The sequence below is a fragment of the Malurus melanocephalus genome, unplaced genomic scaffold (genome assembly GCF_030028575.1).
Source record: "Malurus melanocephalus ecotype Western Australia unplaced genomic scaffold, MMel_1.1 scaffold_665, whole genome shotgun sequence".
In the NCBI taxonomy this organism is placed as follows: Eukaryota; Metazoa; Chordata; class Aves; order Passeriformes; family Maluridae; genus Malurus; species Malurus melanocephalus.
In genome coordinates this window covers 291566-310040 of record NW_026623897.1, presented here as the reverse complement: position 1 = coordinate 310040, position 18475 = coordinate 291566, and the positions used below count along the sequence as shown (strand labels likewise).

The 18475-nt window shown below is 38.4% G+C and overlaps 1 protein-coding gene across 1 annotated transcript; it reads right to left on the bottom strand.

Moving 5' to 3' along the window:
- Window positions 1–1892: 1892 nt before the first annotated feature.
- LOC130584081 (granulocyte-macrophage colony-stimulating factor receptor subunit alpha-like) lies at window positions 1893–17430 on the bottom strand. Its single transcript, XM_057383840.1, has 12 exons — window positions 17303–17430; window positions 12713–12830; window positions 12424–12560; window positions 11344–11464; window positions 10590–10719; window positions 10324–10499; window positions 9078–9217; window positions 7357–7389; window positions 6344–6473; window positions 5671–5764; window positions 4952–5033; window positions 1893–2294 (listed from the first exon to the last, which is right to left on the bottom strand). The coding sequence occupies exons 2-12, from the start codon at window positions 12798–12800 to the stop codon at window positions 2235–2237; spliced, it is 1191 nt and encodes a 396-aa protein (XP_057239823.1). The 5' UTR covers window positions 12801–12830; window positions 17303–17430; the 3' UTR covers window positions 1893–2234.
- Between the last annotated feature and the right edge of the window lie 1045 nt (window positions 17431–18475).

The following is an 18475-nucleotide window of genomic DNA, read 5'->3' as shown; positions in this document are numbered from 1 at the left end:
GTTGGAAATGTTGGTTGGTGCCATTCAAGAAGCTGTTTGGCCTTACCTGTAGGAGTGGCCAGTAGCTCTGTGGAAAGGTTGAATTTATTCTGAAATGAGTTGTGCTCTAAAAGGTGAAGTTGAAGGGGTGTRGGGGAGGGAATTTGTGTACTTCTGTGTAGCTGTAAAATAATAGATCAAGGTAGGTCAGCCTTCAGTATTAAATGATTGGTGTTTAGGGATGGTCAGAAGACCAGATTGGGTAATTGCTCATAACTGCTCTTTGAGATAATGTAATACCTATGTGCCGTTCTTCATATGTATATAATCTTTTGTACTTTGTAATCTGCAAAGACATGATAGAGGGACTAGTAGAGGAAAGCAAGGTGTTTTTTTTCTTCATGTTTTAAAAACTTTCCGTATATCTTTAAGGAAAAGTGTCATTGTATGACTCATGGAAGGCTGACTCGGCTGTCTTGAGTTCCTCTGTGTGCCTTCTGAGATTGCTATTCAAGATGAAACATTTAAATTACCTGCTTGGCTTTGGCTGGTTATTACCTTCCTCTCAAGCATATTTTATCTTTTTCCTTTCACTGTTGCACAAGCACTGCTTTCACAATCTGTGAATGTAAAGACATTACACAGCTCCTTTGTACACAGACTAATGGCAAAAATCATGTACCTACTGCAAGTGGTTCTTACGTCCTGTGTGGCAATGGCAGCTCCCTGTGGTGCAAGCAGGTCATTTGGTGCTCACCTTGCCAATCAGTTTGCTGGGGAGCAGGGGAAAACATTTTGTCTGTATAAACACATTGATTAGGTTTTTTTTTTTTCCTGCATCAGTGCCTTGCAAGGGTGGAGATAATTATTAGATACYTCCCTGTAGTGGACAGGGGCCCAAACTTTGTGGAAGAACTAAACATGGAGTTACTTCAGCAGCCTCTAAGAGGGTCTGACTTCTACACCCAATCTCCCCTTCAGAACAAGTTTTTAACCARAAGAAATAGGACAAGAAACAAATGCAAGTGTAGGTGTTTAAGTGGCACTGCAATTTCCCTATGCTATACATTCAATATGAACTAATTTATGGTGTTCAGGATTGTGGGTTTTTTTTTGGTTTTTTGGTTTTTTTTTTTAAATACATGGCTTCCCTTAGTCATGCAGCAGCAATTTCCAATGTGTGATGCAGTTTAGGGATGTAAGAGGCAAACAATAAATGAGACTTTTAAAAAAAAAAAAACGTTTGTTCTCTGCCTTACTGAAACACTGAAATTCATTTGTTTTGAAAAATATGAACAGGAAAACATCCAGCATTTGTAAAAGAAAATACTGGCATCTAAAGCCTGTATTATTTTTAAAAGGCATTGGAAGTAGCACTTCCACTCTTTGAAAGGAGTAACTGAAATGTATTTGTGAGGAAATTTTACATTTTAAATCTACCTGTTAAAGACTAGATTTTATTTCAGTTCTCACAACTGTTAGATTTTTTTGAAGGCTTTAGATGTTATCTGTGAATTAAGTACCTATTAAAACTGCGCAGAATCACAATGTTGCAGTGGTCTGTATTTTCAGTGGCAGTACTGAGCTCRTGAAATGGCTGACAGACCAGTATTAATACTTATAATTGACAAGTATAATTTTATTTTCCACTTTTGTCTTGGATGAGATTAATTGCATATATTGGGATAGTTTGGTGTTGCTGGTTGGAAGACTAAACCTAATTTTAGAATTTTAAACATTCTAAATAGTTAGTTTCTGCTGTAGAAAATAACCAGGCGCACAAAAATTGCAGCAAAATTACTGTGGCACTACACAGCAGGCMTGTCAGCCTACAGGAAATCATCATAAGAGGAAAGAGGCTTCACAGCAATGATGACAAGAAAAAACAGCTTTATTCTGAATAAGAGGTCTTGTCTTAATGTGAAGAAGCTCCCAGCAAGGTTGAAGCATGTCTTCAAAGTAGATGCTTGCAGAAAAGCTTAGTTGCCAGGCACTGTGGGTTTGAACAAAGGGAAACRAACAAATTTCATAGATTTCCCCCCACACTTTTCTCCATTTTAAGGGGACAAACAGTTTTATAGGTGATTATATTCCTTTATAATTATATTCCTTTATAATATTATATTCCTTTATATTCCTTTATAATCCTATATTATATTCTTTTATTCCTTTATAAGCTGGTTTGAAATACTTGTTAGCAGGATCCATAGTTTTCTTTCATGTTGGGTAATCAAGTGTGTTTTTGGAAAGTTGGATCATTCTTCAACTGTAGTTATTTCCTCATTATGACTTGTTGGTAGATACACATATTCTGTCTAAAAGAGAAAATTGTGTAAAATGCAGTAAGCTACAAGCTGCTGTTGGTATCATTCTGAACATTATCATTTCAGCAAGGTAGTTTCCCATCTTGCTCTTTTAATATTTGAGAAATGATTGCAAAGCAGTAGAAGACAGTTTCAAGGGTGCTTAAGGAAGGTTTCTATACGTATGATAAGTACTCGCTGTCAGCAGGAGGAAGAACAGAAGGATTTAGATGCTAGACAATTTTAGCTGAGGCAATAAGAATATATTCCATCAGTTTTGTCTGAGTTTTCCATATGTGGTCATTATCAGATGTGTAGCTGGGTTCTAGGAGAATGCATGCTGCTAGGTAAGATCATAGTACTCACAGACCACTTGGAGTTTAAAGTATTGAGGGAAGATAATAAATAGGAAAGGATGGAATGGGGTGGGGGTGGGGGGTAGGTTAACAAAGGTTAAAAAAACAAGCTTGCTGCCATACTGAGGGTATGTTGCATAACATCAAACCAGGATGTTTCAGGGACTTTTTTTCTAGGAAATCTGAAGAATGGGTAAAGCACTGCAGGGCTTTGTGATCATGGTGTTTTGTGCTACTTGATTGTTTTCCAAGGAAAATGCACAGTGTGTATCTTGCAAGTTCTTGGAATATATTTAACTCCAGGCAAGAGGCAATAAAACTCAGTGATGCTGAGGAAAGAATCTGGAMAAAGAATGACTGGAGAGATAAGTAAAATAAAATGGATTAGAGGAATGCAAGTTTCCTGAAGCACTGCGTGATTTGGTTGGTAGGATCTTAAAGCAAATAGGAAAGTTGGCATTTCTTTAACGTGGGTCTTTTAAAGGATACAAATGCAAATTCAGAAAGGGTTTTTTTTAAAATCATGAGCTTTTCCAGTGATCTAGGGAAAAATATTGTGAAACGGGAGAAAAATGGGAAAATGTGAAAGGTGGAGTAAATAGGGGCAAAAAAAGGAAATGCAAGCTTTAAAAAGTGTGATTAGCAAAGGACACTGCAGGTTTCAAAACAGCTCAAATCAATTAGCACTAAATGTCAGTGAGAGTGTTTGGCATTCCTTGTAGGAGAGCTTTTGAAAATGTCCTTTCTGTATTATTATTTTAATAACTTTGACAAATTACAGCATTCAATCGTGTTAAAGGTACTGAGTTTGGAGAGAAAAGGTAAAATAAAAGGTTTTAAGAGTAGATCAAACTGTTTAAACATGTCAGAATCATACAAATCATCTTCACAGTGCCTGTTGGCAGGTGTGAGGCAACGTGAGGGATTCACTTAACTCTGGCAGCTGCTGCTGCTGCATTGCTTCCTGCATGGAAGTGCCTGACCAATTTACAGACCACGTCCACAAAGGCCTCTGGGTTGGAGTGGAGGGATTTGAGCCTGTTTGATATTATATGCACTGGAATCTGGAAGCCACTCAAGTTTAGGAAAAGCAGGCAATCCGTATGCAATTTTTAAAAGGCTGCCTGCTACTTTCCCAGCTATTATTATTTAATATGATGGACTGTGGGCTGCTGCTGTAGCCTTAGCTCTGACAGCCTGGTAGGAGGTGAGMTATCAGGTATTTACGACTTAAAATGTGTGAGGAAACCTATCCGAGTTACATTCCTACCTGTTTTCTGTGAAAGCCAGAGGTGGTAGGACCAAAGACGAATCAGGACAATGTGCTGGTATATGGTTACCAAAACYAGAGTTTTAGTTTAGAGTTTTGGTATTCTTTATTAAAAATTGAAGGAAAATTTATGTGTCCCTTTTGGAAGCCTCATTGGAATGCGTGGTGTTGCCCACTGAATTGTCRGCAATTAATGACTAACCTGATTTACTGACTTCAAGGATGTTTTTGTTTCACCAACTGAGAGAAAATCCCCTCACTATGCAGTCACCACACAAACCACTCTCAAATGGAAGGATTTGCGAAGCATGAATGGTTTGAAGCCTGGTTGTCATGACATGTGTAGAAACACAGGAAGAATTACTTGCTGCTGACAGTATGCAAGTGTGTAAGGTACTGTAAACAAGAAAGGAATAAGAGTAAAAAAAAAGTAATGGATTTTAAGTGCAGTAAAGCAGGCTGTTCAAAAAGCTTTTTAAAAGTAAGGCTTATTAAACAGAGTAGGCTGCACAGGGATGCTACAGTATATTGGACAAATAAAATTTTCAAAAAACAGTGAAATTGCTGTGTTGAAACAAGGAAGGTTAAACTGTTCAGTCTTTTCAGCCCTGTTGATTTGCATTCAGTGCAACACGATTTTTCTACATGCATATAGATCAGGCTTATAAAATATTCAATATATTCACCTGTATATTAAATATTCTTACAATATGTTCACTCATAATATATTCACATTATATTAGRACCATTGATGTTTAAAAATGCTAATGAAAAATGCTTTCTCAGGTTATTTTTGAAGTATGGATGGCAACTATGCAAAGCTGATACATCTCAGTAAAAGTGAAAACTCTGGTCTTAAAACATATCTGCAAATACCTACAGGACAATAATTTGTTTCAACACTGGCAAAGAGCATTTCAGGTTTTAAAGCAGCATACCTTGCATGACAGAAGGTTTGGACCAAATGTAACACTTGTTTTTAAAAGTTTGGCCTGTTGTGGTTTGTAGTTAACAGATATGACTGAATTGAAAAGAAATCATACCTGGTTGTCTTCTTCAGTTAATTGACTAAATTTGTCTCTTGGTTGTGGTATGGGAGGAAATATCTTGCTGAAACTGCAGTACCTTTGGATAGAAAATGGGATTGTGGAGGAATTTAAAATATTGCTAATAAAATACACACAAACATTTTGTGTTATAACATAAGGACATTTTTTACTTTTGAGATTGAATATTTATTGCTCTACAAATTAAATGAGAAGTAAAATATTTTTAGTGGGGTAACTGGTGGGTGACTATTATTACATTTATTATTTGGGTTACTAARATTTATTTTGTGATTAGAATCACAGTAAATATTTTATTAATCAGTGACTGAATAAATCACGTGACATAACTTTCACCACTGAGTGAGGGGTTTTATCAAAATAAAAGTACATTCATTTATCTGGGTTCTCTCTGGTACTGTATAAAACCAATGGCTTCAAAGAAACCTGCATGTTAAATGCTTAAAAGTAAGAACAGAAAAGCTTTTGTAGGATCTGGTAGAATCAATCATTTAATAACTTTAACATCTTTTCCCCCTTTTCCACTTAGTGATTTGCATGCCAAAGGACCATCCACAGCAATCCAGGTGGTAATAGGTCATGACATTGATAATCAGATTATTTAAATTGCAAGTAGGAAAATGGGAGGTTGGAGGAATGTGTTTCATATACATAATACTCTTATCATAGTGTCTACAGAGAAAAGGTTGATTTACCGTTTGAAAAGACAATACTGGAGAAGTACAATTGCGATTGTTCCAAGTGCAATCAAAAATAAAATCACTAAAACAAGGTAATCTTTCCCTTGACCTGAAACATCCAAGAGAGGGAATTATCTCAGCATGGCAAAAAACTGTCTTTGTGACTGTATGATATAATGAATGCAAATTTCACTAAATTATTTGCATGTTCCAAAGGACTTCAACCTGATTTTCTTAAATAATTTAGTCAAAAAATGCAGATAGACTTGATGCATTTTAAACTCCTTCAAATATTTAAAATTTAAAGAATTGAAATTTAGAGAATTTTAAAAAATCTGGAAGAGGAGAAGAATAAACAGAGTTACAGAACAATCAACAGAGCAAAATTCCTGGAAAGGGTGAAAAGAAAGGTATAGAAGGGAGGGGATGATAGTCATGGTGAAAACTTAGAGAAGTGAGAGGCAGCCTCATCACAGCAGACCAGAGTGGGTCTATCTCAGTCTGCTGTAGCCCTGGCATCTGAGTAACTGCTTCACAATCCCAGCTAATCAAAGGTTTTACTGCCAGACTATTGGAGTTTCTTCTCCATACTAATAAAATCTACCTAGTTATTTCCATATAATTAGATAAAAATTAAAAYTTTATTCATTTCTGTGAGGAAGAAAGGGGGAAAAAAAAGCAGTCTTACCAAACTCAATGGGTTCACTCCATTCCCCCCAGTTTGAGCTTGCATGACAGCTTGTTCCACGTGCTCTGATTTTCAGAATGTATCTTTTTTTCTCATTGTAATTTTGGAATTCATATCTGTCATTCCTTATCTAAAAGCAAAATAATCAGACTCTGCATTTCACTTCATAGACAGATATTAACAAAAGTTGAGGGTAATTTCCTGATACAGTTTCTATAAGAAAATGATGTGTATGATTGTTTTAGGGACATACTAGTTAAACATTTATCTTGCCAGTGAAATTGTCTGGTTTTTAAAGGTTAAAAATTATCTGTAGTTTATTTGGTCTTTGATTTATTTTATTGTGCTTTATGGACACTGTTTTTCAGTGTCCTTGTTTGTGGATCCTCAAGAAATCTGAAAGACACAAAGCAGAATTTGGAGAAGTAACCTGTAAACTGCCCTTGCAAATTTAATGGGGRTTAAACAGGCATGGATGGTGTCTCTTTGCTAAAAAGATGTAATGTTTTTTGAGACAATACAGTAATAGAGAGGGATTATCTAGCCTCACAATACTTTGTACAAAGTCTGGAATCTGTCAAGCCCTTCCAAGGCTGAAAGGAGCACTCGTTTGTCCTGGGAAGATTGACATTATGTTTTAACTTCCTGGGGTTTTGAAGATCGTTTTCTCCCTTTGTCTAGCTGTCCTGAGCTACAGTGGTATTATTCCAAAACAAGAAAGAGAGTGTTTCAGATTTTTAGTAAGAAAAATGTCACATTGGTTGGGAGCAACATCTATTTGTGCAATAGATAGAATGTATGGAGTTTTGTGAAATGCATAGAAAATTCTGCCTATCTTACCCAAAAATGATGAATTAAGCTTCTATTTAAAGATATCAGAGGACCATGTTTTTCATATTTTATCACTGCTACATTGATACAAAACCTGTTGTTCTAGAAGTGTAATTTCTGTAAGGGTATTTATATGCTTAAGTAGGCCAAACCACAAATCTGTATGTRACGAGAATACTTACACGAAGAAGATTTTTCTCTTTGTTTGGCTCATCCTGCAAAACAAAGACAAATCTTTATTGTTATCTTATCAAATAATTCTCTTATTTTGTTGTTTTTGAAGATCATAAATTATTTTTAACTGACAAATCAATTGGATATTATTCTCCAGTAATGWCCCAGAATAACAGCACTTTATTCAGAATTTTGTCTTCCTACTGGGTTTTTTTCAGAAAGGGAAGGAAACATTAATTATTTACCAGTAGAWGTGAGAAGCTGTATTTGCCACCAAGGGTATTTTTACACACACTGTGCAGTCTCATCCACATTCAAATTATGCAACAATCRCATCATCCTACAAACACAGCAGATCTGAAAGCTGTGGTTTCACAATAGTTTGATAATCTGGGGCAGAAATTGATGTAAATAGCAAATTTGTCCTCCTTTCAGTCAAAGTCCCTGTTAGACATCTGACATACATGCTCAGGGGCTTTCTGTGAAGAGCTACTTACACATCCTATGCAATCAAAATGTAGTTAAATGGAATCAAATTGATCAAATTTAATTAACTGGAATCAAACTGATCTGGATAAAAGAACCTCAAAAATTTGAAGAGGAAGGTAGGTTCAAAAATGAGTGAACAGATTSAATAGCAGTGACTTTTAGCAATGACCTCAGAAAGCATTGAGAAGCTGAAGTCCTGGAAATATCTATCTTGTGTAATATCAGTAGGATAGCCAGCATTATGGAAAGGTCAGAAAGGCATAACTGGAAGGAATGTCTCATTATAGAAAACACACCCACTCTGTGTCTTGYATYATAAAGCAGWCTAGTATTTCCCCATCACTCACTGYCAGATGAGTGCTTTGAGCTYAGGACATGATGGAAGTCACCAGCCTGTGCTGTGAATGAACAGGGTGTAAAYGATTTGCTGAAATGTCAGATGTGTGGTGTGTTTGGGCTGTCTCACCTGTGTCAGCCCCTCCTGAAAGGTGTGAGTTCTGTCTGCCCATCTCCATGTCCATATCTCTGGTACCTTCAGTGCCTCGAAGGGCATGAGGCACCTCCTGCTCCACTGCAGGGAGCCCTAATGTGTTCTGGCTCTTCATGCTCCTTTGCAGACACCTACATTAAGGTGTCTCAGTCTAGGAGATGAATTTCATAGCCAAATGTAGAAATATACACCTAACCCCACCCATTCAAACTGTGGCACAGGAAAGAAAAGTTCATCTGTATTTSTTTCAAAGAAATGTTTTGATAATATTGCTATGTTGTATCTAWATCTTTATGTAAAACTTTCTAAGCATTTCACACAAGATCTTACTGTCAAATTGTAGCAACCAGCTGGAAAGCTATAAGTAGTGCAATTGCTCCTTGAAATAGCTGCCAAGGTAGATACTATTAATGCATTAAAAAAAAATCCAGATAATCCAAACAGTCTGCAAGCTGTTGGTCTTGTTTTGAACAAATGAGATTTAATGAAGTATTGCCCTATTGCAGTTGTGTATTTGTCTTTAACCCGTAGCTGATCTTTTTGTAATGGTCTTGTGCCTTAAAAATTGCTACCATGGTAAGCTTCTGAGCTGCAGAAGTTCATGAGAGGTGGGATGTGAGACCAGCAGAGCTGGGGCAGGACACCACAGCTTATGACAGAAAAGTTAATAAAGGAATCAGAGCTTTACACATTATAGATATGCATRAGCATAGATACAGTACCAAAGACAAACCAAGAAAATGTTTTTACCTTATTTTGTATGCTGATTTCATACTGAAAACACTTTGCTTTCTCCACATAACTTGTAAGGGGTGGGTGCCACGTAATTACACAACCCGCTGAATCTCTGGGACAATGGGCAGTGACATTTAATGGAGCAGTGAGTATTTCTGGGGAGAAAATYGAATAATTATTGTAGGCATGGGCAATAATCAGCTGCAACTCATGCCTTCCCAGAAAAATGTGTGTGAAGGTGAGGCAACACAACTGTGTGCTACTGATGCTAACTAAAGTTATCTGGTTAACAGCAGTAAAATACCTGAACAAAAAAGCTTGGGAATATATCACTGCATTTGTTGGCTATCTGAAGTAAATGAAGTTCATGTAAAAAAAAGTATGAAGGATTTTGTGTAATTCAGTAGTGCAATCAGCAGAGTGCCATTTTCTTCTACATCTGTTTTCCACTTGCACGTTGGCAATGCAAGTTTCCATGGAAAAAAGGAAGGAAGCTTTTGCATGAGGTGCTGTTCATGATGCATTCAAGGCATCTGAATTTGAGTGCCTACAGTATATCAGTRTGACCTGGGTGTCTAACCACTGTGGTCACCAGAGGCCTCATCTGTAGTACCCAGGATATCTGCAGAACTCTTTGGGCCACCACAGAGCAGGTGTGCTTGCCTGGATAGCTCTGAGCTTCACAGTCTGCATCAGCTCCAAGCAGGAGTCACTCTCATGTGAGCATTTCAGACCACACAGGACACTCAGGAGGAGCCTTCTGTCTCATAGGGCCCAGGCTACATCTGCAAGCCTGGTGGATGTCCCAAATGTCTGAGTGCATGTTTTTAGATCACTGAATCCCACTCCGGATTTCTCTTGGAGCTTAAACACCTAGYTCACACAGAGGTACCCACAYATTTAACTAACACAGTCTTRATTTACAACCTGAGCTCCTGTGGCWTTCAKAGAGGTKTGARACTGAGGGGTGGTAAAATAAGCCCTTAAGAAAGGTGACCTTGAAAATCTAACCATTGCATTTCATTACTTGGAATCCATGGGTATGTCCACACCACTTCTCTGTTCAATTATTCCATGCTGACTCTTCCTTTGATTGTTTTAGTTAAGTTTTGGAACTATATTCTGTCAGCTGTTAGAAGTAAAGTCTGCCCTGCAGTGCAGGATCCTGCAATGGCTACAACTTTGTTTYAATCTTCTTTTCAGAGAAAAAATCCCCACTTAATTATTATATAAAACAATAATAAAAGGTTCAGTTACTTACCAATTTTATGCAGGTCAATGTACTCATCATAGAACTGGATCCGGGAGTCTTTGCTAGACCCATTCACCATGAAGTAAGCTTTTTTAGTCCCCATGCTCACATTTTGGAACATACATCCCATATTTCTGCCATTTTCATCTTTAATGTAAAGCTCACATTCCATCTCCTCATCATCTCTGCTACAGCAAAGCATTTTARTTAAACAAGGGCACTGTGATGTGTTGAATGAGAATTCAGAATTCCCTGGCTCAAGCAGACCTGCTTACCTTGACTTCTGCCAGTAGAGGAAATATTGTGTGTCTGCTGGAGCATCCCTTCCTGCCTGCCAAGTGCAGTTCATGAGGAAAATGTTRTAGATCACACAGGAGAAGTTTTCAATGGCTGAYCCATTCATGCCTRCAAACACAGGAATATCTGTGRTGAGRAAAAAYAGTGTGACTCCTCCAAGCTGGGGGATCATGGCACACACTTAGATAAGTGAGACAACTGCAGACCCAGCTAGTTATTACTTGCGTTGGGAATGACAACTGTGAGAAAATTCTACTCCCTCTCCATTTCATCTGCCTCTGAACTGTGAAACCTGTCAGTAAAAGAGGCATTCCACATGTAAAGGAAGGCACAGTGCCTTAACACTGTCCATGCTGCTGCAGAGAAAGCATTTCTCCCTCCTGGGAATCCACTCCTGAAGTGTCTGCACAGAGGATTATAAAAACTGAGACTTTTAAAAGCAAGGTTGGACTTTTTGCTGCTCTCCAATCAAGCAGCCTTCTCTTTAGAGCTTTCCACCCTCATGTGGGTGACAGTGACTTGTTATTTTCCTTTTGTGGAAAATCTTATCTTCCTTTCCTTTCATCTCCATTTATTACGGAGCAAATAATTTTAACAGATCTTGACAAAAAAAAAAGTTTTTTAATAGAAAATATAGAAGTTACCCTCTGTGTAAGTAACTGTTTTCTAAGGCAATGTTTACCTTTAAACTATTGCAAATGGAGAAAACCTTAGCCAGACCATATACATTACCTCCAGGGAGAAAGGTGCATTCTTTTGAGATGTTTGTGTTTGGCACTTTAATGATAAAGAACACTCCTTTGTGCAGAGGCATGTCTAGTTCCACTGGAAAGCTGCATAGAGGACTATTCACCTGAAAAGACAACATGTTGTTTTATTTCGCTGCTTCTCCTCTTTTGATGTTAGATGATGCTGTCAATAGAAATGCACCTAAGGAACATAATTACATGTGTATGTGTGTTTTAGGCTCAAGAGCCAGCTCTCTCCTTTAGCACTYAAGGCTGATGTAGAATAGAATTGAGGGATCGAAAACATAGCAACACAGAAAGCTTTTCAGCTTGAGAATTGGATGCTAAGCTAGTCTGCAGCTTTTTAGGAGACTAAAAGTACCCCAGTGGCACAGCAGAAGATAGCTAATAAATAGGGGAGACACAAAGGAATTTAATCAAAGGATTAAGCAAATTAGAAGTCCTTGTCTAACCTGCCCGGGGTTAAAAAGGTGTCTATGGCACTATACTTGGAATCTTCAATAAAGATGTGATRTATTTTGTCATATGGATTTCTAAGGCATCTGCTTTGCTAGGATAAATAAGCCATCTCTATCTCTCTCAGTCTTCCTATTTTTTTTTCTTTGGATAATGTGGGTTTAAAACATAACCTGTGCTACAGGCATGATCTAGTTTACTGTGAAACAAGAGAAGAATTTAAAATAACAAAAATCCATGGTGGAGTTGGCAGGGTTGTTTTTTTGTTTTTTTTTTTTTTTTTTTGAGGTGTCTCTTGTTCTGTCACTTTAAAGTCTCTAGAAGTCTCACTGCCCCTTTTTTCAGCAGCTACATCCCTACCCATGACTCAACATAGGTGCAGTTCAGGCTTTCACTTCCTTTCCACTTTGCTGCCAGAATTTCAGTTCTTTAGTAAATCATACCACAGTAAATRCACCTTGGCATTGCTGATGGCTTTCCTCAGCCCCTGACAGGTCAARCTTTTGGCTGCAGGCACATCAGATGTTTTCTGTGACATTCATTTCTTTCAAAGTRAGTGAAATTGATAAAAAGTACCATTATTTATCCCAGTAAATAGCAAGTTTACCTCTTCGTCTAGACTTTCCATGTCCCTGTCCAYGATGGTACATGTGTACTTTGAGAAATTCCTGCTGCTCTCCCAGGACAGTTCCATTTTTCTCCAGTTCACATTCACATTCCTAATAGGTGATTCTTGTGTGTCGGCTGAAAGTGTTGCAGCATAAGTTCGGTAAGGATACACTATTGCTTTTGTTGAATGCAGGTTTAATATGACAATTGCCAGTTTCATTGCAAATATCTGATAAGTGAAGGGTTAGACCTTGTTTCCCAGGTTATAGCTCCAAAAACATACTTACACTCCATACATTGGATGTCAGCATGCAAGGGATGAAATAGCATCATAYACCACCAAATCATGCAAATGAGTCCAAGAATATCAAACATATTTCCTTCTCTGGAAAGAGATAATGAAACCTTCAGAAAGAAAAAGAAAAAAAAAAGGAAAAGAAAATCATGATAAAATGTATTTTGGTTTTGCAAAACTAATTTTTTTTAAACATTGTTTACAAAAGCCAAGCAGAGGGTGTGCTTCAGGATGTCTGGCAGGCRCCTCTTCTTTGAAGGAACTGAATATCCATTATTCTGCCTATAACTACACAGTAGTTTGAGATAAAGAGGCCACAGACTTTCATAATGATACATACTCTCACTACATTTAGTGCAGAAACCATGACTTAGAATGACTGTTTTCCCACGTCTCTGTGCTAACTATACCATGAGAAAGTCAGGTTTTCTTGATTTCTGATCCTATGGACCTCACAATGYTGTACTTTGTATTAGTTGCTAGAATGATGATAACACACCAGTGTGTTGGTTGTTGCTGAGCAGTGCTGGCACAGCATCAGGGTTCTCTCTCCAACCCCATCTTACCCATTTTGTAAAACCCAGTAGGATTGGGGTGAGCCAGACGCTGGGAGGGAACATGGCCAGGACAGCTGAACCCAACTGAAAGGGATATTCCACCTCATATGGCATCATGTTCAGCAATAAAAGAAGAAAGATTGGAGAGGGATGAGGTATTTTTTATCCAGGCATTTGACTCCTAAAGGAACTGCTATGTGTACTGAGGCCCCATGGCCCAGGGAGTGGYTGGRTATTGTCTGCTGATGGGAARTAGAGAACAAAGGAGAAGGGGAGTGAGAGAGCGGCTTGGCGGACAGCAGGTGGCCAGCCAAGGCCAGGGCACTACAGTACTTTTTCCTGTTTGTTATCACAAATGGCTCTCYACCTTTCAAACTGCATAACTCCCACTGTTCATATAGATTTGCATCCATCCAGAACAGTCTGCTTCAAATTTCTGCTTGCTTTGTCAGAAACTGAGGAATCAGATGTTGCAGACCACGGTGGCCAATTTAAATTACTAAGGAAGTGTGAGTACCTGCAAAGGGCGATTTCACTTTGATTCATGAGGTGTGGAGGACTGAGCAAAGCTAATCAGACACTGGCATCAGCTCTTGTCAAACAATTCTCATCTTATGTACAATTTTTCTTTTCTCAGAGGAGTTAAAACTCTTTGGAAGATATTTCTCTATTCCCAGCAATTTTTTTTCCTACATGAAGAAGCACCTCTGGTTAAATTTTTGTTTGTTTTAGCATTGCCCAATAGTGCAACTTTGGAGTAGCAATTTTCTTGATCACAGATATTCCTAAGGATAACTCTAAAACTGATATAAATTCTTACAAAACCAGCAAAAATAGAAACATGCAATATTTGTTACTAGTCTGCCCTTCTGTATTAAATTTTATGGTCATTTCAGAATGCTGTTTCAAACTGACTCCACTTGTGGTGAAAGAAAAAAAACCCATCCAGATGTCCAAAGCTAGTTGTCCTGTAGTCTTATATATTTCATGCCACATTCCCTGGAAATTGGCTTGACATGACGTGTCCACTGGGGTCTCCAGGATTCAAGCCAGGCCAGGACACCGTGCTGGGGTTGCCACAGAGACAGATTCTTCWCTGTAACCTGCTTATCACCCATATTTGTAGATCATGATGCTGCAGTGAGGATGTGGCCAAGGCTGCTGGGAAGTGATATTGAAGAATCTCAAGTACAAACAGTAGGGAGGACTGGCCATTAAATGCTCTGGGAGATATGGATCTCAATAATAATTTCAACTTTCCCATGCTCTCAGGAAGCTACCCAGTAATGCACATGAGAACAYTGGGATCTTCTTAATCATATTTTTTTTTCCATTTTGGTCCATCTGTTAAGTCACTCAATATTTTCTCCTTTCTTCCCTCATTTTATGTTCCTTTCCCAGGCATTTGTTTTCCTATTCTCTGGGAACTGCTCACCTTTCCTTTATTGTCTTTGTTTAATTCTTCTTGTCATCTCCATCTGTCTCTTCTTATAACTCCTATGCCTTCAAAATCATCTTTGGATTTCCTACAYATGACAGCAGGCCCATGCTCCAAGTACTCTTCACACTTTTTTATGGAAACACTCATCTGGGACACTGCCATGGGAATTCTCTGCAGCCCTGTCTGTTTAGAGAAATGTTTGTTGGCATCATTGTGTCCACTCTCTGGACATTTCATTGGATGTGCAGTGGGAATAGCAGGGCCTGTAAATGTTCACTTTCTCCATAAGAAATGACCATTTCCATTGACCACAGCACTAAGGGGGTTTGCCTCCTAAAAGATTTGTGTTTCACATTTGACCTACTTTTAAAACAAACCGCACAAGAAAGGATTAGTGTTGCATTGTGTTGTCCCTATCATCCCAGCTGGATGTCCCAACACATTGCCAGGTCCTCTGGCTTTTCTGCCTGCAGGGAAGATGAGAGATGTAGGAACTGTGGGGAGCCCTAAGCCATTTAGGTGGTAACCAAACAAGTGACTCCAGCATCAAATCTTCAGGAATATTTTTTGCCTCCAGGACCTCCACTCTCTCCTAGACTGGTCTTATGCAGACAGGTGTGGTAAAACTTTCTCTGCTGGGAAGAAATCTCAGTATTGAAGGTGCCAGAAGGAACACTTAAACTGATTGTGAGAGCTATTTGGAGGATGAGACCAGAAGAACCATATATATTCTCCAGTAGGCACTATTTCCTCATATTTCATCAAAATAGGAGGTAAAATGGAATCTGGTAATCCCCAAACTGTATATTTTTTTTCCTGCTTTGTTTCTTTCCTTTTCCTCCCCTTGCCAACCTCACAAGGATGTGTCTACCCTGCTGCACAGGGGAACCTGGTTTCCATAATCTTCAACTCTTGGCTCACTCTTTTGTTCTCTCCAGGAGAGTTTGTAAACCCAGTCTATCCACCTTATCAATGTGTCAGAGGGAAAATGCAGTCACATGGACTGTGCTAGTTTTTACAGAAATCATGCATTAAATGCTGACTTAATCTCCATCAGTTTGTGCACTCTTACCCTGTTGAACTGTCTGTTGTTTTTGCTCTTAGACTGAGTGCAGGATGCTACCAGGAAATGTCACCTGAGACCAGGGACTTGCTTGCTTGAGTGGCTCTGGAAAGATTACTCCTGCCCATGACACACTTCCAGRAAATAAACTTTGTATTTTACTCCTAGGGTGATGTGAGTACAAATGGATTCTCTGCAGATATGTGGAGAATATCATACACTTGCTAAGCCTTCCTGGAAGCATTAAAATAGTAATAAAAATCTTACATATCAAGCAATGAAATATTACTGCTGCCTAAATACAATTATTTCATGTTTTTAGATCAGCATTCTGATTTCAGTAGATGAAACAAAATTTGGAGCAGTGAGTGGTATACCACTATTATTCTTCAGAGGGAYCTGTACAGTCTGGAGAAATGGGATGACAAGAATCTCATGAAATTCAGCAAAGGAAGGTGCTGAGACCTGCACCTGAGAAAGAACAAGCTCTGTCACCRGCAGAGGCTGAGATGCACCTGCTGGAAATCAGCTTTGCAGGGACAGCACAGGCTGGATGTGGGACAATAATGTGTCCTTGCAGAACAGATGGCCAAAAGCACCGTGGGCTGCATGAGGCAAAGCACTGCCAGCAGAGCAAGAGAGGTGTTCCTGGAGTGCCAGATCTTGTTCTGGGATCCCCAGAAGAAGAAAGATATGGAGCTACTGGAAAGAGCCCAACAAATAACCACAAAGATGATTAAGAGCTCTGACATGTGAGGAGAGACTGAGAAATCTGGGATTGTTCATTCTGCAAGGTGTTATCCATGTGTACAAATACCTGACTGTGAGGAATGAGAAAGATGGAGCCAGACTCTGCTTGGTGCTGACAAGTGACCGGACAAGAAGCAATGGACAAAAACTGAAATAGTGGAAATTCAATTTAAACACAAGAAAACACCCTTTTACTGTGAGGGAGTCAACCACTTGAATGGGTTTTTCAGGAAAGCTTTGAAATCTCCATTGTTGGAGACAAAGCCCTGAGAACCCTGTTTTAGCTGACCCTGCTCTGAGCAAGGATGGGAATAGGATAATTTCCAGAAGTGCCTTCGAGTCTCAACCATCCAATGATTCTGTGATTTACTTTATTTTTACCCCCAAAGAAATAGAAAACCACATATTTCTAGTTAGATAATTTTATAGAAAGAGTTCCGAAAATAGCATTTCTTTCAGTTATTGAAAAATAGATGTCAGATAAAAAAATGCCAAATAGGAAACAGACGTCATAGACATTTCATGGTCTTCCCTGGAGCTTGCAGAAGCCTTTAGAAATTTTGTGTACACACATTTCTACTTTTAATCAAATAAACTAAAGAATCCTCAAAATTTTCTCTAGAATTTCTTAAACTGGAAGGAAGCTAATCCAGATTTTTTACATGTACAACTATGATTGTACCTAACTTAATCCTTGGCAAACATTTGCATTCTAGAGCAAAAACTCTTCTGTTGCGCAAGAAAATCAACACACAACATAGAGAGACATACCTCCTCTTGAAAAAAGCTCTCTTAATTTGTCTTGTTTGATTTTGGTTCGCAGCAGCAAGGACGCTTTCATGTGTAGTTGTAGTCACATGCAGAAATCATTACGTGTTTTGCTCTGTCAGTGAGTTTTTTTTTTTACCACATGACAGTATTAAGTAACAAATGCTGCAAGTTAGAAATCGGCTCAGTTTATCATTTCCCTTACTGCTTTTGAGCTTCCTTAAATTTTCTGATTGGCAGATGTTAACAACTTCACATGAAGTAGTGGTGCAACTAAATCTTCCTTCCTAGTAGATCAGATGAACTGAACATTAAAAGTTGCAATAGGCAAACACATTATCCAGAAATACATAAATACATAAAGACTCATTAGAATCATAGTATTTGAATATGCTCATAGAAATACCTCTTCTATAAATAAACAGATTTTCATAAGTACTATGTTCTGGAAATAACAGCAGTGTTGTGGGACTAGTCCATGTTTAAAGTGACTGTCTGTATATGCTGATTATGGTTCCTGCACAAGCCCAGCTTCTCCTTTGAGGAGGATAAATCCTTAGCATGTGTATACAAACAGCCAAGAAAGTTCTGTCTTGCATATTTGCTGGCAAAGAAATGCAAGGAAGATATCAGACCCAAATTTCTAAACTTTCTCACTGTCCACATATGGGTTGTTTTTATTTTGTTCATCGTAGGCTACAATATTATGATTTAGGTGCAAAGTGTCTGAATGCAGAAATGAAAAGAAAATATCCACAGCATTTACTGGATAACATAATGTCACATTCACAAAAATCTTTGCAGTTGTATAAATATGAAAGCCTAAGACATATTGTTGAATTTCCAGGAACTTCAGATGTGGCTCTGTGTCATGCTGARTGTTGGCCACTTCCCCACTTGTTTTACATGACATCTAACATGCAGTTATGTAATCTGCATGTAATAGATTTTTTTTATTATTTCCTGCTGTTCTTGGATGCTTGTAGCAAGAGTGATTTCAGTTAACCCCTACCTTCCACTCCCAACACAGGCACAATAGCAGGAAGCTGAAGAATACCCCAGGCTTCTCAGGAGTCAGGGAGGTTCCTTAGTAGTCAGTCTGTTAAAGGAAGAACTATTCTTAGCCCTGCTATAATGGAACCAAATTGTAGGGTGCGTGTGTTGTTTGGTTGTTTT